This window comes from Asterias rubens, chromosome 16 (assembly GCF_902459465.1).
Source record: "Asterias rubens chromosome 16, eAstRub1.3, whole genome shotgun sequence".
NCBI lineage: Eukaryota > Metazoa > Echinodermata > Asteroidea > Forcipulatida > Asteriidae > Asterias > Asterias rubens.
The window spans coordinates 1,886,891-1,908,201 of NC_047077.1; the positions used below are offsets into that span (position 1 = coordinate 1,886,891).

Consider the following 21,311-nt stretch of genomic DNA (forward strand, 5'->3'; position numbering starts at 1 on the left):
ACTAAATTATGGCCAGCGTGTCACACGTGTCAGCAGTGTGTCAAAGGTCATTGAGATGTTATGTGTACGTGTGTACGCAGCGGTTGTGGTAGGAACGTCTGCTACTTTAGTGTGAGAGTTGAGCTTTTAAAGTCTTCGGTCTAAAAACACATTTTGAGCTGTTGACATTTTGATTTCGATCTGCAGTAGTCATGGCCAAGTCCGGTGAAGCTAGGCAGAGAAAAGGTGTCAGCAAAAATGGCTCGAAATCGACGAAAGGCGCTTCGAAAGAAGGTGAGTTTTCTTCACTTTTTAATAAATATCTTCAATTCAATTTAAAGTACACTGCGCTGCTGCGCTGAGGGCTAACCAATGGCTGGTTCGGATGTTCGAACGTACTTCTAGAAACTACGGGGGAGCCATATATATATAGTTAAGTTTCTAGAAGTAGTTCGAACAGTGCGTCTTATCATGACTAAGTTGCCCTGGTCTCTTGGCCTGGCCTTGGCACTCCTTGCCGAAAATTTTCTCACGATGATGATGGCGATATCATTAAATTTTAAAGACATGAATTAGGCCTATTCAAATTTGAAAATTCATAAACTTTTTTGTGTGTAATTTTTGTGTGTCTTGTGAAATTTTGTGGGCCTTTTTTTTTTTTTTTTCACAGCAGACAGGAACAATTTTGTTTGTCTTAATGACAAAAGTAAATTTGGATAACTTTCCGTATGGCGCCACCACTTTTTCACTCATTTTTACAAAAAGTGATATCTCATTGAGGTAAATTAGATACTATATTATTTCATATCGAATGAAAAAGTGGTGGCGCCATACGGAAACTTTTCCGTAAATTTGTTTTTTGTACTTCAAACTGTCAATGTTATTTTTACAACTTCCAAGTTAACCTTAAGTCCACCAAGCTTGTACATAAACTTTTAAAAACACTCGAGCCTCTTCACAATAATTTATATATAAAGGGCAAGCCGTCTTGTTTTCATCTTCGCCCCTCCCCCCACAATACCCATGGATGTAGGAAGACAATTAGTTTTCTTCTTCCATGCAATTACCCAAGCTTACAATACAATGTTTGAAAAGAAAAAGATTCAGATCTTTCCAAGGGTAGTAAAAAAAGGTGTTATTAATCTTTTTTAAGTTTTAAGATTGTTTTGAGACTGAATATCTTTTAAGTTTTAAGATTGTTTGAGACTGAAACTGAAAGTTGTTTGTGCATTTCATAATGTGATGATTATTAGAATCAGTTTTATAAACCAATGTAAGAGACTGAGGTAAGAGGGATTGGTTGTTGCCAGTTTAGTGCTTTAATCGCCTTGTGTGAGTTTGCTGAGTTCCCTTGAATGATGGGAAGATCATCTAAACAAACAAACAAACAAACAACCCAACGTACAAACAAGTTTAAAATTGTCAAAGGGAATGCTAATGATTGTGTGTAAAAAAAAAGTGTTTCGTTTTGAACTCACACTGACTGAGGAAACAAAGAACCAAGAACTTAAGCGTTTATTGTCAGATCTCTTCATATAAGCTTTTGTTAGTTCTATACTTTTGTTGCTGTAAACAGTGTCTTCAATGTGCTTTTAAATTATTAAAACGAAAGCTTTCTCATCGGTTCTGTAAGAATGTGTGCTTCACCTTTGAGTGGTCAAACAATGCGGCCACTGGAGGTTGTTTATGTCCTAACAATGAGGTGACCGGTGGTTGTTTGTATCAAACAGTGTGGCCTCTGCCCAACCACAAGAGGACATTCTGAAAACTGTTCCGAAATCTACGTACGTAAATAAACATTCACTGTTTATTCAGTTTGGAAACTGTTTGTGCATTTACCACATCCACTGTTCTAGTGGTCAATTGAACTGAAGTCGGAGCTCTTGTTTCCTCCAAATCATGATATTATTTTTTATATTTTTCGGATGGGAGAGAGCAACATTTTTTTCTCCTTCTACTTTTAACCGTTTTGCATAATTAACAAAGACAAATTGTGTGTCCTGTATGATCCCTGGCTTTATGGCGGTTGTATGGTGAATGGCCTCTTAGTCTTAGTCTTAGTGGCACCCCTGAACAAAGATATTATAGTAAAAATAAGGAGACATTGGGCTAGATAGCTCAGTTAGTAGAGCGAGGCACGTTAATGTGGAGGTCATACATTGTGCGTTGACGTCCTACTCTAGTTAGTGTTTGTTTGTTCAACCTGAAAAAAGTTACCTGTCAGTTAGCTTGTTCTTTTGTTGTTTATTTTAAAGTAATATTCATGGGTTTTTTTTTATATTTTTTTTTATTGTACCTTGGAGGTTGAAATTGAATACATTTTGTACAAAGCAGACTTTAGTGAGACCCTGGATTGCTGTTGTGTACTATAGTAAAATCAGTGCTTAAAGGTATACCTTTGAAAGGTTTGGTTATTTCTCCAAATATTAACGACCATGCAAACTGACTTGGTAAGAAGCACTGCAGCTGTTGATAATGTAGAATAATTTGAGAAAGAATTCCCTTCAAAGGAATGTGGTTTTAGAGGAAGAGTAGTAGACTCAAAAACATTTAAATCTGAGAAACTTTTCCGCATGAAACATTTCTCAAATTGTGTATTCCAATTATGGATTATCCTTCCTGCATTTACCTAACTGCACCTGATTGTCTTCAACATCTCAAAAACACTACCACCTTTTGAAATTAAATTTATACGGGTTAGTTTTGTAGCTTGTACATCAAACGGTTTCGGCCATATACATTGCCTTTAAAAAGTGGGGATCCAACCACTCCAAGGTTATTTTTTAATAAATTTCTGTTTATGGAGGTCGCCCATCACAAGGCACAAAGGCAACTTGAGGTGTGGACTAGACTAAAGAAATGGAACAAGAATGTGTAGAGAATGAAGTTAAAAGAAACCTGTTCACGCTTTGCTGAACTGGGACACACATTAAAGGCAGCAAATTGAATTCAGTTTTTGTAATGATATGGACTTATGTCCCAATAGAGTCCTTGTGAAAGTGGGCGAAAAAATCACAAGTCTCTAACCCTGTGTTAAACTGGTGTAAAATGCCAATGGTCGATACAATGCCACGCCTCTGTATATTTTGTTTTCTTTTTCTGAACTATAAAGAACTTACCAAAACTGTTGTTGTTGAGAATATATCGCTGAGGAACTACTATAAAATCTTGACTAAACAACAATTAAGACAACAAACACTCTCTTACCTTTTGTTTTACTGGCGTATTAAATGCTTTTGTTGATAACCCTTCCAGTGCAAATTTTGTCAACATGTTGAAAACATCCACATTATAAAACCATTACAATTTTATTGTTATTTCATCATTTGTCCTCACCGTTTAAATATACAGAGTGTATATGCTTAACTACAGATGCACAGCCACAATCTGTCCAGAGAGTTTAAAAACCACTGATGTAACTGTTATCTTGTTGAATTAAAAAAGTGATCATTTGTCCGTGGTCCAACAAAGAACCCTTTTTTAAAACTATTTACAATTAGTCTTGGACATGGTTGCAACAAAAAGGTTGGAACAACCTGCTGCTATCAACTATTACTAAATCCTGTTCAACAACATTTAAAGTTGCTGTTCTCATTGAAAAGTTAGTCTGCCACCTCCAGTCAAAACTCTTTCCTGAAGTATTTTGGAGGAAAACAAGAATACAAGGTTTAAAAAAAAGTTATTCAACATTTCATCCTTTTGTTCATTTGGTTGAAAATTGCAACAAAAAGTGTACCCATGATTGCGGCTGTTCTACATTTCAGCAGAATTTCTACCTCCATGGTCTAAAAGAGAACATGTTAACATGCAGTGGGGTGTTGTTGTTCCAATGAAAAACACAAAACCACTAGACTTGTCTATTTCTACCTCCATGACTTGTCTGGCCATTTTATTAGTTGGCTGGCCCTGACAATAAAAGCACATTTTCTGTGGGTACCTATTACGTAACCAAAGACCTTGGTAAACAGCATGGTCTGTGCCTAAAACCCTTTATGGTCTCTAGGGGTGTGTCTTTGTTCAGCCCTGTAGCTCCTTCATTCAACCTAGATGTTCATTATATTGTAATGTGTGTACTATACTATGAACTGACCTGGTTATTATGCAATGTACAGTCTACCCATCCAGGTACCCTAGTATGGGGTCCAACACATTTGAATTTTTCTGGGAAAACTTGCATAATATATATGTACATTGTCTATGGGATTTTAGGCCCTGGTATCAACGTATGTTTGTGGAAACACCATATTGCTTGCTCATAGATTATGTTCTTTTGAGAACTTGTCTTGCTATATATTACTGATTTCCCAAACATTTATTTTGTGATAGTAGAATCATTGAGATAGAAGTAGCATAGCAGGATCTTGCTCTATGATGAGCAGCAAAAGTTCTCAAAAAGAACATATATAAATCTACCAACCCAAACACTGTAGCCCTAGATGCTTATTGCCTGCAGTCTGGTTTTACGGGCCCATACAGTGATTGTCTGATGTTGAAAAGGTTTTCACTGGATGAATGGCTTGGTCTGGCTCGGGAGTTGTTTTTAAAATAGTTAAATATTGCACCTAAATTATCAAAATGTAAAGGAACATACCCTAAAAGCTCTAGGGCTATTGCAAAATTTCTCAAAATGTCTGGAATTGTTTCAAATATTTTTGTCAAGACTAGTTGCACAAATTTGTCTCTTGAAACACATCAACCAGTGGGGTAGGAACAATTGTCCGCCAATTTTGGAGTAAAAATAAATTGTTTCTCAGATTCATATGTTTTGAGTTGAAAAACTACTAATTGAACCGTATTACTTCAAAGGGAATCCTTTCTAAAATTATTTCTACTATCAACAACCCAAAGCCTCTCATCAAAATTTTTGGATGATTATTTCTTTTGAGTATTTACCAATCTATGACCTTGTCTTTAAAACACCTAATAAACAGCCAACATTCTCTTCAACTAGTCCAGCTGGCTTGTTGCTTCACACACAAATCATTGATTATTCAGATTACTGCAAATTAAAATCCAACCAAATTACATTGTTGAATAACCAAATTACATTGTTGAATCACAGAGCAAGGGTTGAATAGACTACAGGTGCTGTTTTAATTTGTGCCCTAAATATGATTGTGTTACAGCTGGCTTTGAACTTCCCTTTAAAGGGGCACAGAATTTGCTCTAATAATAAGGGGCAATGGCAATTTGATCAATTTTAATAAGAACTTTGTACAGGGCACCACAGCTAAAGCACAAGGCAGCACGGCAATTTTCTGTTGGTGCTGTGGGTTATTTCGAGGCCTGGTGTTTTAAAGATAACTGCCCCCCCCCCCCCCCCCCCTCAATAAAAAATGTTTCGATCGTCTGAACTAGCGTGCCGGCGCTCTACCAACCGAGCTTCTACTAGCCCTACGTTTTTGGTCTCCCTAATTTGCAGTTATCAATTGTAAGGCATCTGGCCATACTACAGCTCGCACCCTGAACAAAGATATTGACAAAGTAGGCTGACCGCCAACTTACACGTAGGGCTAGATAGCTCAGTTGGTAGAGTGCCGGCACGTTAATTCGGAGGTTGTTGGTTCAAATCCCGCTCTAGTCAATTTGACTTTATTTAACCATGGGTCAACCACATATCATTGTAGTTTGTTATTTGTGACCTTAAAGCAAGGACTTGGCCAGTCTAACTTACAAGGCCAGAGGAAGCCAAGATTGCACATGTTGTTACATAATACAGCATGTTGTCATGTGGGGGATAGGTTTAAAGATAAGGTTTCTGTGTGGAGAGGCACATATGTTCCATGCTCTGTAACATCAGAGAGGTAACATGTGACATAAGCTTATGAATGAAAGAGCCACAGAGCCTGGACACAGCTCACTGGAAGAACACATAATGTCAGGGCAGTGCTATAAGGTCATTAACTGCAATTTCATAATGTGTTATTATCGAAAGGTCATCAAAAAGAGAAATGCGTGTTAAAGGCACCTGGACACTATTGGTAACTAATCAAAATATGAGAAATGGAGAGCTGTTGATAGTATAAAACATTGTGAGAAACAGATCCATCAGAAGTAACGTATTTTTTGAGGAAGAGGTAGTTTCTCACTCAAGTTTTAAAGACTTCAGGCTTGAAGCCTTTTATTAGGCATTTGAAAGCACACAAATTTTTTCAACAAGAGTTTTTTTCTATAACAATCTCTTGCAACTTTGAGGACCAGTTAAGTCCAAATTTTCCAAAATTAAAAATGTTTTACTCCAAAAATGAACGTTTCTCTATGCTTAAAAAAGTACTCTAAAGCCAACTCTTGATCAATAGACTCCATTTACCAGGAGGTTAAAAACATAAATATTCTTTATCCCCGATGCAAAACACATCTATTAAATCTTTGCAGCACCTGCTGCTAGCACCCTACGATTCAAATTGCCTCTATCCACCAGGCTAGCTAGGTTGTATAGTCATAAGACATCTGCTTCTGCAATGCAAAGGTTATGGGTTCGAATTCCACAAGTATTTTGCCTGTTGAATTTTTTTCACAGGACTCAGGAAAGTACCGAGTATACAGTACTAAACACAGCCAAGTTGGTGTAGTGGTGTCTTGCCTTGCCTTCCAGCTCTGTGACCCCGGTTTAAATCCTACCAGGGGCACTATGTGAATGGGGTTATCAGTTCCTACCTGACTGTGCGGGATTTTCCCTGGAATAGTTCTCTTGGGGTTTCCCTCCCACATCTAAAACTGAAATTTCTTCATTGTCTTCTCTCTTCTTACTTGGCTCTAATAAGAGCGCTGAGAATATATATCCAGATCCAGAACACACATTGGTGTAAAAGTACATAAGTAAATGTAAAAGTAAATGTTAAAACAATTTTTGGACTGCCTCTAGCTACCAAGCAATCTTGGTGGTCTATGAGTTGGTAAGACACTGCTCTTGAACTACAAAGGTTCTGGGTTTAAATCCCACCCGAGTACTATGCCTGTAATTTTTTTTTCACAGAGCTCAGGAAAATTCTGAGTTAATAGTGCTTGAAAACACAATAGTGTATATAGGTAAAACCAAAATTAATATTCTTTATCCCTGATGCAAATTTCCATCTATTAAATTTGTTTTTCTTTTCTCTTTGATTACAGATAAGAACCGGAACATCAAAAGCAGCAAATCGGCCAACCCTTCCTCATCAGGGATCTTGCTGAAGCTTGTTTTATTCGTTCTCGTCGCAGCCGCAGCTCTAGCGGCAGCCATTGCTTTGGGTGCTATCAAAATAGAACAACTTCCTGGTAAGTGTCTAAAGTAAACATAGATAAAAAGATACTATTTATTGGTATTGGTAGTGTTCGCAGGAAGTAACTATGTGTGCACTATTTCCCAAGCAGGCCTGTACGTTTCGTTTTTAAAACAGCAAGGGGGCACCAAGGCATTTTCTTTTTGGTAAAGGGCACCCTATGAGGAAATTTTGTAAATCTAGTGGAGAATTTCAGCGGCACCAAGGCAATGACCAGAGGGGCAAGGAGGCAATCGCCTGCATTGCCTCTGTGAAGAGGCTTGCCCAAGTCTCGCTATGCAGGCATGAGAATCTTTCGGTAGAAACAAGAATTCTTATTGGGGGTTTTTTTACTGGTGGTTTTTGAGTTAAACAGCTACCTGGCCAAAATATTTTGTTGTTGTAATTGGAATGCAATTAAAACTTGTTTATTTATTCTATGTTTGTTTATCATCCAATTGAAACTTTGATATTTTTACGCTTCTGAATTGTTTGTACTCATCAATACAATAATCAGGCCCCAAAGTTTAACAAAACACACTTCTGCCATTGACAGCAGGAGCCAAAATGAAAATACGTTGAAGTCATCTGTGGGATGATGCTTTGTTGTTATCAAGCAGCTTTACAAAAACGAAACTCCCACGAATGACGCAACATATAAGTGATGCGCCATTAGGGTTATTTGAAAAGTATGCTGAAAAGTGAGGAGGTATTCAAAGCAATTGTTTTATTCCATTTAAAGTATCATTTAAGTTTCATGTGAAATTAATTTCCTTATTTATTGACATAATTTTTACGGACTTCATCAAAGATCCCTTCTTGCCATTTTTGTTCAAGCTGGTCGTTTACATTTGTTTGTATTGAAGCAGTGCTTACTGAGCTGTTTCAAAGGTATTTGCAATACCAGAGGCTTTACAATGGGAGATGCTGTAATCTATTTTCAACCAATCTTAAAAGTGATTTAATGTTGACATTTTGTTTATTCCGCTTAGGAGGTGAGAAATTGGCTTTGCTGAAAAAGAATGTGGAATCCCCTGCTCCACCACCTGAGGTACAAACGGAAGAACCCAAAGAAGATGTCGCAGCAGAGGTAGAGACACAACCTGAAGAACTGGCCGAAGAGGCCATTGAGCCTGTTGGGCAAGTTGAAGAGCCAGTTGAAGAAGTCGAGGAAGAACCGATTGAAGAGGTCATAGAGGAGGCAAAGGAAGAACCCATTCAAGAGGTCAAGGAAGAAGCTGTAGAAGAGGTCAAGGAAGAAGCTGTAGAAGAGGTCAAGGAAGAAGCTGTAGAAGAGGTTAAGGAAGAGGCTGTAGAAGAGGTCAAGGAAGAGGTCAAGGAAGAAGCTGTAGAAGAGGTCATTGAAGAAGCTGAAGAAGAGGTCAAGGAAGAAGCTGTTGAAGAGGTCAAGGAAGAAGCCATTGAGGAAGCTGTAGAAGAGGTCAAGGAAGAAGCTGTAGAAGAGGTCAAAGAAGAAGCCATTGAGGAAGCTGTAGAAGAGGTCAAGGAAGAAGCTGTAGAAGAGGTCAAGGAAGAAGCTGTAGAAGAGGTCAAGAAGGAAGTTTTAGAAGAGGTCAAGGAAGAAGTTGTAGCAGAGGTAAAGGAAGAAGCCATTGATGAAGCTGTAGAAGAGGTCAAGGAAGAAGCCATTGCGGAAGCTGTAGAAGAGGTCAAGGAGGAAGTTGTTGAAGAGGTCAAGGAGGAAGCTGTAGAAGAGGTCAAGGAAGAAGCTGTAGAAGAGGTCAAGGAAGAAGCTGTAGAAGGGGTCAAGGAAGAGGCCATTGAAGAGGTCAAGGAGGAAGCTGTAGAAGAGGTCAAGGAAGAAGCTGTAGAAGAGGTCAAGGAAGAAGCTGTAGAAGTGGTCAAGGAAGAAGCTGTAGAAGAGGTCAAGGAAGAAGCTGTAGAAGAGGTCAAGGAAGAAGCTGCAGTAGAGGTAATTGAAGAAGCTGTAGAAGAGGTCACGGAAGAAGCTGTAGAAGAGGTCAAGGAAGAAGCTGTAGAAGAGGTCACGGAAGAAGCTGTAGAAGAGGTCAAGGAAGAAGCTGTAGAAGAGGTCAAGGAGGAAGCTGTAGAAGAGTTCAAGGAAGAAGTTGTTGAAGAGGTCAAGGAAGAACCTATAGAAGAGGTCAAGGAAGAACCTGTAGAAGAGGTCAAGGAGGAAGCTGTAGAAGAGGTCAAGGAAGAAGTTGTTGAAGAGGTCAAGGAAGAAGTTGTTGAAGAGCTCAAAGAAGAACCTGTAGAAGAGGTCAAGGAAGAAGTTGTTGAAGAGGTCAAGGAGGAAGCTGTAGAAGAGGTCAAGGAAGAAGCTGTTAAAGAGGTCAAGGATGAAGCTGTAGAAGAGGTCAAGGAAGAACCTGTAGAAGAGGTCGAGGAAGAAGCTGTAGAAGAGGTCAAGGAAGAAGTTGTTGAAGAGGTCAAGGAAGAACCTATAGAAGAGGTCAAGGAAGAAGTTGTTGAAGAGGTCAAAGAAGAACCTATTGAAGAGGTCAAGCAGGAAGCTGTTGAAGAGGTCAAGGAAGAAAATGTAGAAGAGGTCAAGGAGGAAGCTGTAGAGGAGGTAAAGGAAGAAGTTGTTGAAGAGGTAAAGGAAGAAATTGTTAAAGAGGTCAAGGAAGAAGCCATTGATGAAGCGATCAAGGAAGAAGCTGTAGAAGAGGTCAAGGGAGAAGCTGTAGAGGAGGTCAAGGAGGAAGCCATAGAAGAGGTCAAGGAAGAAGCCGTAGAAGGGGTCAAGGAAGAGGCCATTGAAGAGGTCAAGGAAGAAGCTGTAGAAGAGGCCAATGAAGAAGCTGTAGAAGAGGTCAAGGAAGAAGCTGTAGAAGAGGTCAAGGAAGAAACTGTAGAAGAGGTCAAGGAAGAAGCTGTCGAAGTGGTCAAGGAAGAAGCTGTAGAAGAGGTCAAGGAAGAAGCTGTTGAAGAGGTCAAGGAAGAACTAATTGAAGAGGCCACAGAAGCAGAGGCAAAGAAGCCCTTTAGTCTTGATGATCTGATTACAGATGCTGACCGTGAAATCCTCGAAGACCTTGCAGAAGGAGAAGCTTTACTAGAGCAGGTAAATATTTCTACATTTTCCTCAAACATTGGTCAAAGTACATACTTAAATTTTACATAGGCAATCAGTTTAGTTGCCCCGGCCAACCATTTTTAATACATGAAATAAAATGAAATAATGTAGATCTATTGTTATGTGGACTTTGCCAAAGAAAACCAATTTTTTCTCTCCATGCAGAAAGAAAACCAGAAAGCTCTACGGAAGTTTGAGTCTCTTCTTGTGAACCATTCAGACAGCCCTAGAGTTCGCTATGGGAGAGCGAGGTCACTGGATATGCTCTCAGAAGTACGCCGTAGTAACGACATCCTTAATGCGTAAGTAATAACTTTAGAGTAATAACCCAACTTTTGAAACTAAAAGGTGAAAGGTGAACAATGCAGGATTTGTTGCTTCATTTTTGAAAGGGCAAGGGCATCAAGGCATTTTCTTCTCAGTGAAGAGCACCCTTTGAGGAAATTTTTAATTTCTACTGGAGCATTTCCTCCACGATACTAGGCATTTCGCTTAAACAGCTAGCACAGAAATTTGCGCTTGTACAGTAAGCGGAGAATGGTGAGCGTAAGCGCAGAATTTGTTGGTAAGCAGAGCCATGAAATTAGGCCCTGATCACAAATAGCAAAGACAATGCTTGTTGATTTTTTCCTGTTACTAGTTACCTTCCGCAGTCTTCTGACCATGGGGGCACCCCTTGAACATTTGTCGATCAGTTTCCTCCACCCCTCTTGGGCAGTCATTCAGGCCCGTCCACTACATGATGTTTTCCTCCAACCTTTTTCTCTGCCTGCCTCTCTTTCTTCCTCCTTGTACATTGCCTTGGATTTTTCCCAATGATACACTATGCTTACTTTTAAAGCTATTGGACTAAAAGTTCACAGATTAACAAATAACTTACAGGGTTTGCAGAATGTAATGGTGAAAGACTTCCCTTGAAATATTATTACATGAAATGGTTTACTGTTTGAGAAAACATAAAACCAATTATCATTTCTCGATATCGAGAATAACAGATTTATTTTAAACATATGTCATGACACCGCGAAATTGGCGAAAACAAGGGTGGGTTTCCAGTTATTTTCTCCTGACTCCGATGACCGATGGAGCCTAAATTTCAAAGGTTTGTTATTTTATATATAAGTTGTGATACACGAAGTGTGGGCCTTTGGACAATACTGTTAACCGATGTTGTGCGATTACTTTAATTGAACGGTACGATAGAATAGTGTAAACACCATTCCATTAAAATCAATGTTCTATTTTCTTCTTGTGTAACACAGCGCCATAGTGGCATATGGAGAGGTGACAAGTGCCAAGGATTGCCCAGATGTTCTGAAAAGGCTTGCTCTGTCTCGCCAAGCTAACAGACTCACCTTCATGGGTAAGTAATGCTTTGTATACCTACCTCAAAGCGTCACACTCCTTATGGGGCGTCTCGAAAGTTGGGCGTGTTCTAGACAAAAAGGAACGTTCCTCCATATCCAGCAGATGTTTACCGCTGACTACATTAATACAATAAAACAACCAATCACGAATTGTCATTCGTTGATCACTGAACAGTAAGCTTAATTTGAAGTGTTTTGTTGAAATCAAGTGAAGCTATTTTTGAGAGAGAAAGACAAGGTTAGAGCTAGCCTCTTTCCTTGATATAACCATGTGATGATTGTAAGGCCTCAATTCAGTCAACTGAGTGAGACTGCAGTGGTCAGACCAAAACTCATTTTCCATGCATCTTTTCATTTACAGTGTATTCCAGTGAAAAATTAAAACCTGTAAAATTTCTTGCTGCAACTCTCACTCTAATACCACTCACATAGGCGTGCCATGATTCTAGTCTTGGCCCAAGATGTGACCGATGCAGCCTCGCTACCATTAGTCTTGGCCTAAGAGGTCAGTAATCGATAGTGGATAATGTACTCTGCTAGGTTGTAAATCGCCATAGCCTGCCCTCCAAGCTGGCTGTTTACTAGACTGTACCCTGTCTTTTTAATATCCTTGCTGATAAAGACAGGTACGTGCTACTCAGATCCAGTGGTTCCATTGGATACAATGATATCGTTGGATAAACGTGCACAGTGACATGAGCTTTCCGTAGATGCCCGAAATAGTAAAATTTGACTGTGTATCTCTATGTTAATTGATTATAGGCTGGCTTGACGGCCGTTCTCCGGTATTATTTACGAGCCTAAGTGTGACGTCAGATGTTCAGGCTAGCTGTCTACCACGGCCCTGCAAACTAGACTGGTAATGTTTGAGATGAGTGAACTCTGTTGTTGTGTTTTTTTGCAGGTAAAGCAATTCAAGCAGCTAGAGTCTTGAGAGAAGGCACAATCCTCTTCCCTATGGATGTCCAGATGAAGAAGGAGCTGGGTGTTGCACTTCTTATTGCAGGGAGAAACACACAGGCAAAACCAATCTTCCAAGAGGTAACACAAAATTTCTCACATTTACAGACTAGTGCTTACACACTTCTCATCACTGTACTGGCCTGTGGCAGGCACTTTTTGACGATTTTGAGCTCCCTCACAGAGACTCATCTACCAACCCCACACTCCCTCTGAAAATTCTTTTTTAAAAAACCTTAAAATATCGTGGACAGCTCCATGTAGACACCAACCTTGTCGTTGTGTCGTGCCTTGTTTGAACAAACTGGTGGGAATGATTATTTTGGAAATGCAAACAATAATTATCCATATTGGGCGGTGCCTGTCCTATATTTAATTGCGGAGCATCGTTGCAGTAAATACATGGCAAAGCCATGTGACTTGTGACCTGTGTTCCACCAATCAATGACAAGGATCTTTTTTTGTGGTATAGAATAGAAATATTTATTTACAATAGTTGCACTGACTACTGCTGAAATCATTCATAAAATTATTTACCAAAGCATTTGACCAAAGTTTGATGGCTGTATATTGCACTTTTCCCCCCATTTCGCCAGGTTTTGAAGTTGGCACCCTCTGATGGTTTTGCAAAGGTCCATGTTGGCTTCATACTCAAGGCAGAAAACAACTTCAAGGAGGCTATTCCATTGTTGACAGAGGGTATAGCATCAGGAGAGCAGGGTACAAATGAGGGGAAATATTACGTCCATCTGGGAGATGCTTTGTTCAGAGAAGGACAAATTGAAGAGGTAACGTTTTGTTTCACTTTAAATCTCTTGCATTTTTCCAGATTTGTTTTTATTTCTCAGGATCTTTTTCCTGATTTCAAGATGATTGATTGGTTGATTGATGTAAATATTATTTGTATTACATTAAATTTTGTCGTAACCCCTTCCTCGGGCTGATGGGGTACGTTCCTTTTGCACTAAAACAAGAAATCCACATCACTTGTTTACTGCCGGTTTTCCCTTTTATTGAATGCTATTTAGGTTTCTTAGTATTTAGGTGGCTGTTTTATTTTGAGTGTGTATATTTCAGTCTTTTCAATCCCTGTATAAATTTGTTGATAAATGTTTGTTTTTTAACTAATTTACCGTTCTATTCTTATGTGCCATTGGAAAATCAATTTCTGTATTTTTATGATGCAGACACTGGCAATAAGTTCTTAAATTCTTAAATTCTGAATTATTAAACACAGGCTTACAAGGTGTTTGATGCTGGTGTTGAGAAAGGTCATTTTACATCTCGTTATCAACGCTCAATCTACAATGTTGACGCTATCACTGCTCAGCCATGGTGGACTAATCAAGAAGCACAGTATGTTGATGCTGCTAAGGTAATTCATTTCTAGTCTGGACCGTATTGAATATGACGTCACCGTTCAAATATCTGACCTACAACATGGTGTCTGTGCGCGTGTGTGTGCGTGCATGTGCCGTAGAAATCAAATCGGGAATGCTGCAAGATGGCGACTTTCATAGCGAAAAAAGGGGTTATTGAATACGGTGTATTACTGATATAGGGAATGGCTTGTGGCTTGTGGCTTGTCTGAGCTGAGCGATTAAGAGCACAGGACTCAAGCTCAGGTGCTCTTCACTTAATTTATTTAAATCTAAGTTAAAAACCCATTTGTTTACTTCACCCATTTAATTCATTCTTGCTCTGTTTGAGTATTTTTGTTGTTGCATTTTTTGTGTACCTTGTAATGCGCAGAAGAGTATATTAATATAGGTTTCTGCGCAATATAAATGTTTGTTTTATTATTATTGTTTATTATGTTTTCTTATCAGAGTTTAGGTTTGAGTCTGTGTGATGACACTGGTATCCTTATGCAAGATACGTTGCCACATTTGTGTTGTCCTTCAGATGTCCTTCGGATTTCATTCGGAAATTAATTCTGTTCAAAAACTAAATTCCTTTAGAGGGAGCCATTTCTCACTCTGTTTTATACTATCAATAGCTCTATTGCTCGTTACAAAAAAGTTTTTATTTTTATGCTTACAATTATTTTGAGTCATTACGAATAGTGTCCAGCGCCTCTAAGCAATAAGTTTGTCCGATGAACTCGGACAATAATGTTGCCACTTCCCCCTCTGTTCTGTTTTGCGCTCATTTCATGACTTCTGCTATAATTTCTTTGCTCAGAAACTTGAAGATAACTGGGAGGCCATTAGAGATGAGGGGCTGAATGTTCTCGACAAGGAGACAGCATCGTTCCTTCCAGAGGATGAAAACTTAAGGAACACAGGAGAATGGAATATATTTTTACTGTATCGGCAAGGTGAGGATGTTTAACCGATTATCACTTATGTTATAATTCAGTTATTGATGGCTAAAAAAAAATTTCCATACACTGCAGGGTAGCTGTTTAACTTTTAACCAGTGCTTTGTCTTCATTTACTTGTGTTCATGGGATTGTTCTTTTGAGTCTTTGTTGTCTTTTGTTTATGTTTTTTTATGGTTGTATTGTCATATTAGAGCCTTTTGTCTCCTGAACAGACCAAAACATAACCAATGCCAGCAGGGATAGGCCTTTGCAAAGTTTCAAATCCTACTTATTATAATAATAATAATAATATTTAAAATTTATATTGCGCCCCTTACATACAAAATGATCAGAGGTGCAGAACACTTGTTAAAAAGCACAGAGTGGAAGAAAAAGACAAAGAAAAAAGACTGGTCACCAGGCCAGTGCCCAAACAAAAGTATGGGGATGCGTCTGTCCCGCCAACAGAGAACTAATTAATTACTTATTACATAGGCCTATCTCTGCTGGCATCGGTAATGTTTTGACCTTCTCAGGGGACAGACGCCTCTAACCCTAACTATGCTAAAATTCTGAACTAACTGGCAAGGTGACCATAGAAGAAAACATAAAAAAGCTAAAAAGCGGTATTTTACAAAATGTACTTATTTTTTTTCTTTTAGGTAAAAAGGTTGATGAGAACTGTGAGAAGACCCCAAAAACATGTGCAATAATTGATAGCATTACACAATCTAGTGGATGTAAAAGAGGACAGGTAAGTGCACGTAAAAGAACCCAGAACACTTATCATGAAAGAGTAGAGGTTGTATTTGCACACATTTATCATGAAAGAGTAGAGGTTGTATTTTATTTGTATTGCTGCCCTACATTTACACATTTTTACAGAGTTTGTTAACTATATTCAAATTATGATTAGGATATGAAAACAAATGAAAGCTCATAATGATTAAGATAGTTATATATAATAGGAAGCTTTAAGTAGGACAACAATTAGGTTAGGGTGAAGCAGAGGCTTTTGTGCCTTAACCTATTGACAGACAAACGACAGACTATACTGTACAGAAGACAGAATACACACGACAGGCTAGACAAACAGGGTTAACCCTGGCGGTCCTAGTTCATACACACGACAGGCTAGACAAACAGGGTTAACCCTGGTGGTCCTAGTTCATACACACGACAGGCTAGACAAACAGGGTTAACCCTGGTGGTCCTAGTTCACATAGCAAGCACCCTTGGTAACATGTTTCCCCAGGCTTGCAAGCTACAGTGATTAAAGGATCACGTTGCCTTGGATCGGTCGAGTTGGTCTTTGAAAAGCGTTTGTAACCGTTTGTTATAAAATGCATATGGGTAGAAAGATGTTGTAAAAGTAGAATACAACGATCCACACAAACATGCCTCGAAATTGCACGGTTTTCCTTTTACCTCGTCGACTAACACGGTCGGCCAATTATGGGAGTCAAATTTTTGACTCCCATAAATGGCCGACCGTGTTGGCTCGCAAAGTAAAAGGAAAACCACGCAATTTCGAGGCAAATTTGTGTAGATCATTGTATTCTACTTTTAAAATATCTTTCTAATCATATGCATTTTATAACAAACCGTTACAAACGCTTTTTATAAACCAACTCGTCCGATCCAAGGCAACGTGTTCCTTTAAGTTCATTTTGTTTCACCAGAAATATATAATATTAGATACAATTGTATGTGACATGGGGTTTGCAAGCTGATACCTAAACCACAATTTAAGCAGAGGCCGGGCGGCCTGTGCGATTTCTAGGTATCGACTGGCGCACGTGTAGAGGTTGGCGAAAGATGGTTCAATAGGACGGTGACAGTCATAGTTTGAAGTGTAATGCATGCCGCCATGTCAGAAATTGGGATGAATTCTGGGCCTTTTTCTCGGCCGGTGTCCAGCAAGCACTCATACGATGTCCTGCTTATGTGTGATGAACTGTAATTGATAAACTGATAAACTTGTAGTCTTCTGTTGGCCTGGCACCCGCCGAGTGTGTGCGATGCTCTGCCTGACATTGGCCAGGTGTCGATCGATTTGTTTGCGATGCGAGACGCCACACCAGGTTTTTAGTCCATGTTTACAAGAAACTCGTTGCCTGCTTGATTCCCCAATTTTGTTTACCGCCCGTAAAATTTTCTCATTTATTTAATTTCTGTGTCTAGGTGAAGTTTTCCGTGATGAAGCCTGGAACTCACGTATGGCCTCATTGTGGTCCAACTAACTGTCGCTTACGTGGCCATCTTGGATTGGTCGTACCTGACAGTGCTAAGATAAGAGTGGCTCAAGAGACGAGGTAAGTCAGACATCAGAAGTTGTTCTATGGGATTGGCGTGTCATCAGCCGAGCAGTTTAGAGCACATAAAGCTGTTGGTCCAATGTGTTGTTTAAATGTTTCCGTTTGTTGAAGCGTGTCACATACTCAGCTTTCTGGGGCAGTGGGGGGGGGGGGGGGGGGGGCAAAGACGAGTTACACTTGCACTGATATGACTTAATTGAAACTAAGCCATATGCTGAAAAATTGGCTGGAGGGATTTTGATGGTTTTCAAGTGGATAGCTGAACAAAACTCAGCCATGCTGGCACCGTCTGCATTACCACATCTTCCATTATTATATCATAATAAAAAGCAGATATTATTGTGGTATAAAAACAAGTAGGTCTACTGAGTATAACAAAATTATGGGGTTTTGTTTCAACTTATCTTGTTTTGAAAAAATTTGGCACCCCATTGCCACTGGAAGAATTCTGTGGAGCACACTTTCCTCCCTTGCCCCCACACTACTTTGCCCCCACTGAGGACCTTACTGGTGGATACGTGTGCTATATAAGTTTTGAAGGGAGTTTGAATAAATAAATGACCATATACTTGGTTTTGATTTGTCCTCAGGACGTGGGAGGAGGGGAAGCTGATGATTTTCGATGACTCCTTTGAGCATGAAGTCTGGCAAGATAGTGAATCCATACGTCTTATCCTCATTGTGGATATGTGGCATCCAGACCTTACTGAGTCCCAACGTCAGACTCTAACAGCAATCTAGATTTTCACCCAGGAGTAGAGAGTCCAATTCTTGTTCTTGTAAGTCACTTGTACGTTTGTTGAGTGGTTTTTTGGATCGTCGCTGAAGTGGTCACCGTTTTGAGTAAACCTGCAAGTGTGATTAAAATTTTTGGGAGTCTTAATATCAACGCACCCCTATTTTGGCGTTTTAAGGGCTTTTATGTATTCATGTTGCTTTGACGATTGGGCCGATCGACTTTTGGTTTAGGGGTTGAGGTTTCTTGAATTAAGGAAACTTGGGTATGATCCCAGGATTTCAAAAAGAGTTGAGACTAGTCTGATCTCGAGCTAGGACAATAACTCCTCCTAACTTAGGACTAGCCTCAAGTTTTTAATATCTCCTAGGACTAGTTCTAACTTGGGACTAGTCCTAAGTTCTTTGTGAAATCGACCCCTGGTTATACGGAAGTTAAAGGTTGTATGGCTTCTGACTGGCGCCCCTGATAGCTCAGTTGTCAATTCAGAGGTCACAGGTCCAAAAACCATTCACGTTATTTTTTTCTTTGTCCCCTAAAAGCCCTTTTACACTACCTCTTATCTCCGTTGAATAAGCACTAGGGAGGCCCTGGAAGTTTTTACCCCATAGTTACCCCAGCGCACTTTCACACTTTCCTCGCCTACTGGTTTTCTTGGCTGCACGCTCTAAGTATACCCTAGGGTTTTTACTGCTTACCCCTACTCCAGAGCAGGGATGGTTATTCCCCGGGTATGCCGGGGTAGATCAGGGGTAAAATGATCCCAGTGTGAAAGGGGTGGCTGTTGCCCCCGGGGAATAGAGTAATGTGAACTAAATTTTCCCAGTCAGTTTCCCTTGTAGTTTATTACAATTTTATTTAAACAGTCTACTTAGAAGTGTGTCCAGTACATTCTTGGTAGTATGGGATACCCCTTACTTTTTATAATAACTGTAGATCTGGCCCCAGGTTTAGAGTTCCTAGCGAATTGTACACTTTGTGACAATTTTTTTTTTTTCCAAAGATGTAAACAAATTGCATTCATAAGGACAAGCTTTTCTTAGCCGAAGTGCTTCCCGCAATTGTACAGAATCTATTGTAAAAATAAATTCTTGTTGCCTTTTTTTTTTGTCATGTGTGCTAGTAGTATGTTTAGTGTAGATTTTGGGCATCAACACTATGCCTTTATTTAACATACCATCATATAGAAAGATATATTTTCATCCTCGTTTAAAGTAGTTAGACGTTCCCAAAAAAAACAATGTTATATTTCATTTTTTTGATAGCTTTGTAAACAGTGCCTTTGTAATTGTTTTACAAATTTGTTTGTTGTTAAGAGATACTTTTTAACCAGTTTGCTTTGGAGGACATAAAAACTAGATTTTGGTCTAGGGCTTTATCAGAGACCTGGGGCAAATTTCATATAGCCTTTAAACGTGCTAAGCAAAGAAAAATATTGCTAACCAGAATTTGGTTACCAGCTAAAATTTGATTAAGCTTACATTTTTGTGACTGGTGCCCCACTCATTTGTTGCTTAGCATGGCAATCTGCTAAGCCGTATTTTCTGTCCAATGGCACCTTGTTGTTTTTAAATACCAGACAATGTTTTGTCGAGACGGATTATACTGTGTTGTCATGAGGCTTTTCATTTTTTCTTTGGGATTTTGTCAATAAAAAAAGTTAGTTTTTTTTAGTGAAAATATTCGGAAAAGAAAAATGGGTTAAGGAAAAAGGATTTTTACCCCCAAAGCGAACTGGTTAAACTAATTGGTCTCACTATGGATTGTTATGTATCCTAAAAGGGCGATTGAACACAGTCTGTAAGAGCAGGGCAAACAAAAAGGTAAACATTCAATTGTTTTTTATACACAGCTTATATTTACAGGTAAACAAAAAGGTAAACATTCAATTGTTTTTTATACACAGCTTATATTTACAGGGTTGGACATCATGATAAAATATCAAAATTTGAGGAAGTCTTTTTCAACTTCTCTTACACAAACAATTATTATGTACAAAAGGCCTGGATTTGTATGTTGGCCACGGTTTATATTCACAGCTTATATTTACAGGGTTAGACATGATAAGTCACAAAACATTTGTTACTTAAGTTTTCCTAACAGGGTTGACAGAGTCTTTTTTTACAGTTACAGTCTGGTGCCTGGTCAGATATGTGCAGTGGGAAATACCCACCACCAAAATGTTACCAGTCTTTTTCAGATATGAGCTTTAGGCTTTTTTTTTTGCTTAGCAGAAAGGTGTTCATTATAATGTTCTGCTTAAGCAAATCTATGAAATTAGGCGCTGGTTTGTATTGTTTTCCACTCACCCTATATTCTAAAAATCCTTCCCTCGGTTTTGACCGATTTTTATAGGCTTTTTGTAATGCAGCAAAACAAGAGAACAAGCTAAACTTTGTTACAGTCCAAACATTTTGGTGTTGACAAGTGTGTGAAAATTCCCAGTACATGTAAACATGCTTGGGATTACTTAAAGAAAGTTTTTTGTCATTAGTGGACTTATAAAAGAAAGGTTTTTTTTACGGTAGTTGACTTATGAAAGAAAGGTTTTTTACGGTAGTTGACTTAAACAAAATACCAACTGGGATCAGTTTAAGAAAGGTTTTTTATGGTAACAGACTTTATCAAAAATACCAACCAGTCTTTTCATTTTGTATTCCAGCTGTAAAAGTCTTCCATAATTTAGGTTGGAGAACTATAGATATCCAAAATGTAAATTGACCTTTTTTACTAAAAATATCAAAATTTGAGAAAGTCGTTTTCAACTTCTCTTATAAAAACAATTGTTATGTACAACAGCTCTGGAATTATATGTTGGCCACGGCTTCTGTTGCCTCGGTCCTTGCCTTGATGCCTCTTAAAAAGTGTCCCATAGACTATAAGATTTTCCAATGTAAGTGCCCCTTTGTGAAATGGAAATGGCCTTGCCTTTTAAAAGATGAAACTTCAGGCCAGGACTATGTTTTTTTCTTACGTAAGATGAATTATAAAGTTTTGCTTTTCAAAATTTCATTAAAAAAAACTTGAAAGAAAACTATTCACTTAACTAAGAATGAAAGCAGATTTCAGCGCAGCATTATTTGTCATAATATATGCTATTTTGGCCGGTAAACCATTTGTGCTCAGTGAAGTCGTAGTTGATATCTTCACTGGTACTGCTGCTGCTAATCAGTGTTATTTGCTATAAAATAACTTTTTTATTTCAACTCTACTTTTTGCAAAGTATTTATGTCTTTTGACTTCTTTCAAACACATTTTTCTCACAAGCAGTTTTACAATGTTGGGTCTTTTTGCAAGAGTCAAAGTCTACTTTTTGTTGTTTATCAGGTAACAGAGTTCTG

The 21,311-nt window shown here is 38.8% G+C and overlaps 1 protein-coding gene across 2 annotated transcripts; it reads left to right on the plus strand.

Moving 5' to 3' along the window:
• The first annotated feature begins 83 nt into the window (after window positions 1–83).
• LOC117300675 (aspartyl/asparaginyl beta-hydroxylase-like) lies at window positions 84–20,408 on the plus strand. Of its 2 annotated transcripts, XM_033784394.1 has the most exons (14): window positions 84–273; window positions 7,090–7,236; window positions 8,213–8,853; window positions 8,890–8,913; window positions 9,010–10,272; window positions 10,450–10,586; window positions 11,547–11,647; window positions 12,556–12,692; window positions 13,208–13,399; window positions 13,849–13,986; window positions 14,796–14,931; window positions 15,579–15,670; window positions 17,101–17,231; window positions 17,825–20,408. In XM_033784394.1, exons 1-14 carry the CDS (start codon window positions 192–194, stop codon window positions 17,973–17,975), a joined length of 3,372 nt encoding a protein of 1,123 aa, XP_033640285.1. In that variant the 5' UTR covers window positions 84–191; the 3' UTR covers window positions 17,976–20,408. The 2 variants fall into 2 exon arrangements, with proteins under 2 accessions (XP_033640285.1, XP_033640284.1); XM_033784393.1 differs by having other exon boundaries at window positions 8,213–8,913.
• Window positions 20,409–21,311: the final 903 nt, after the last annotated feature.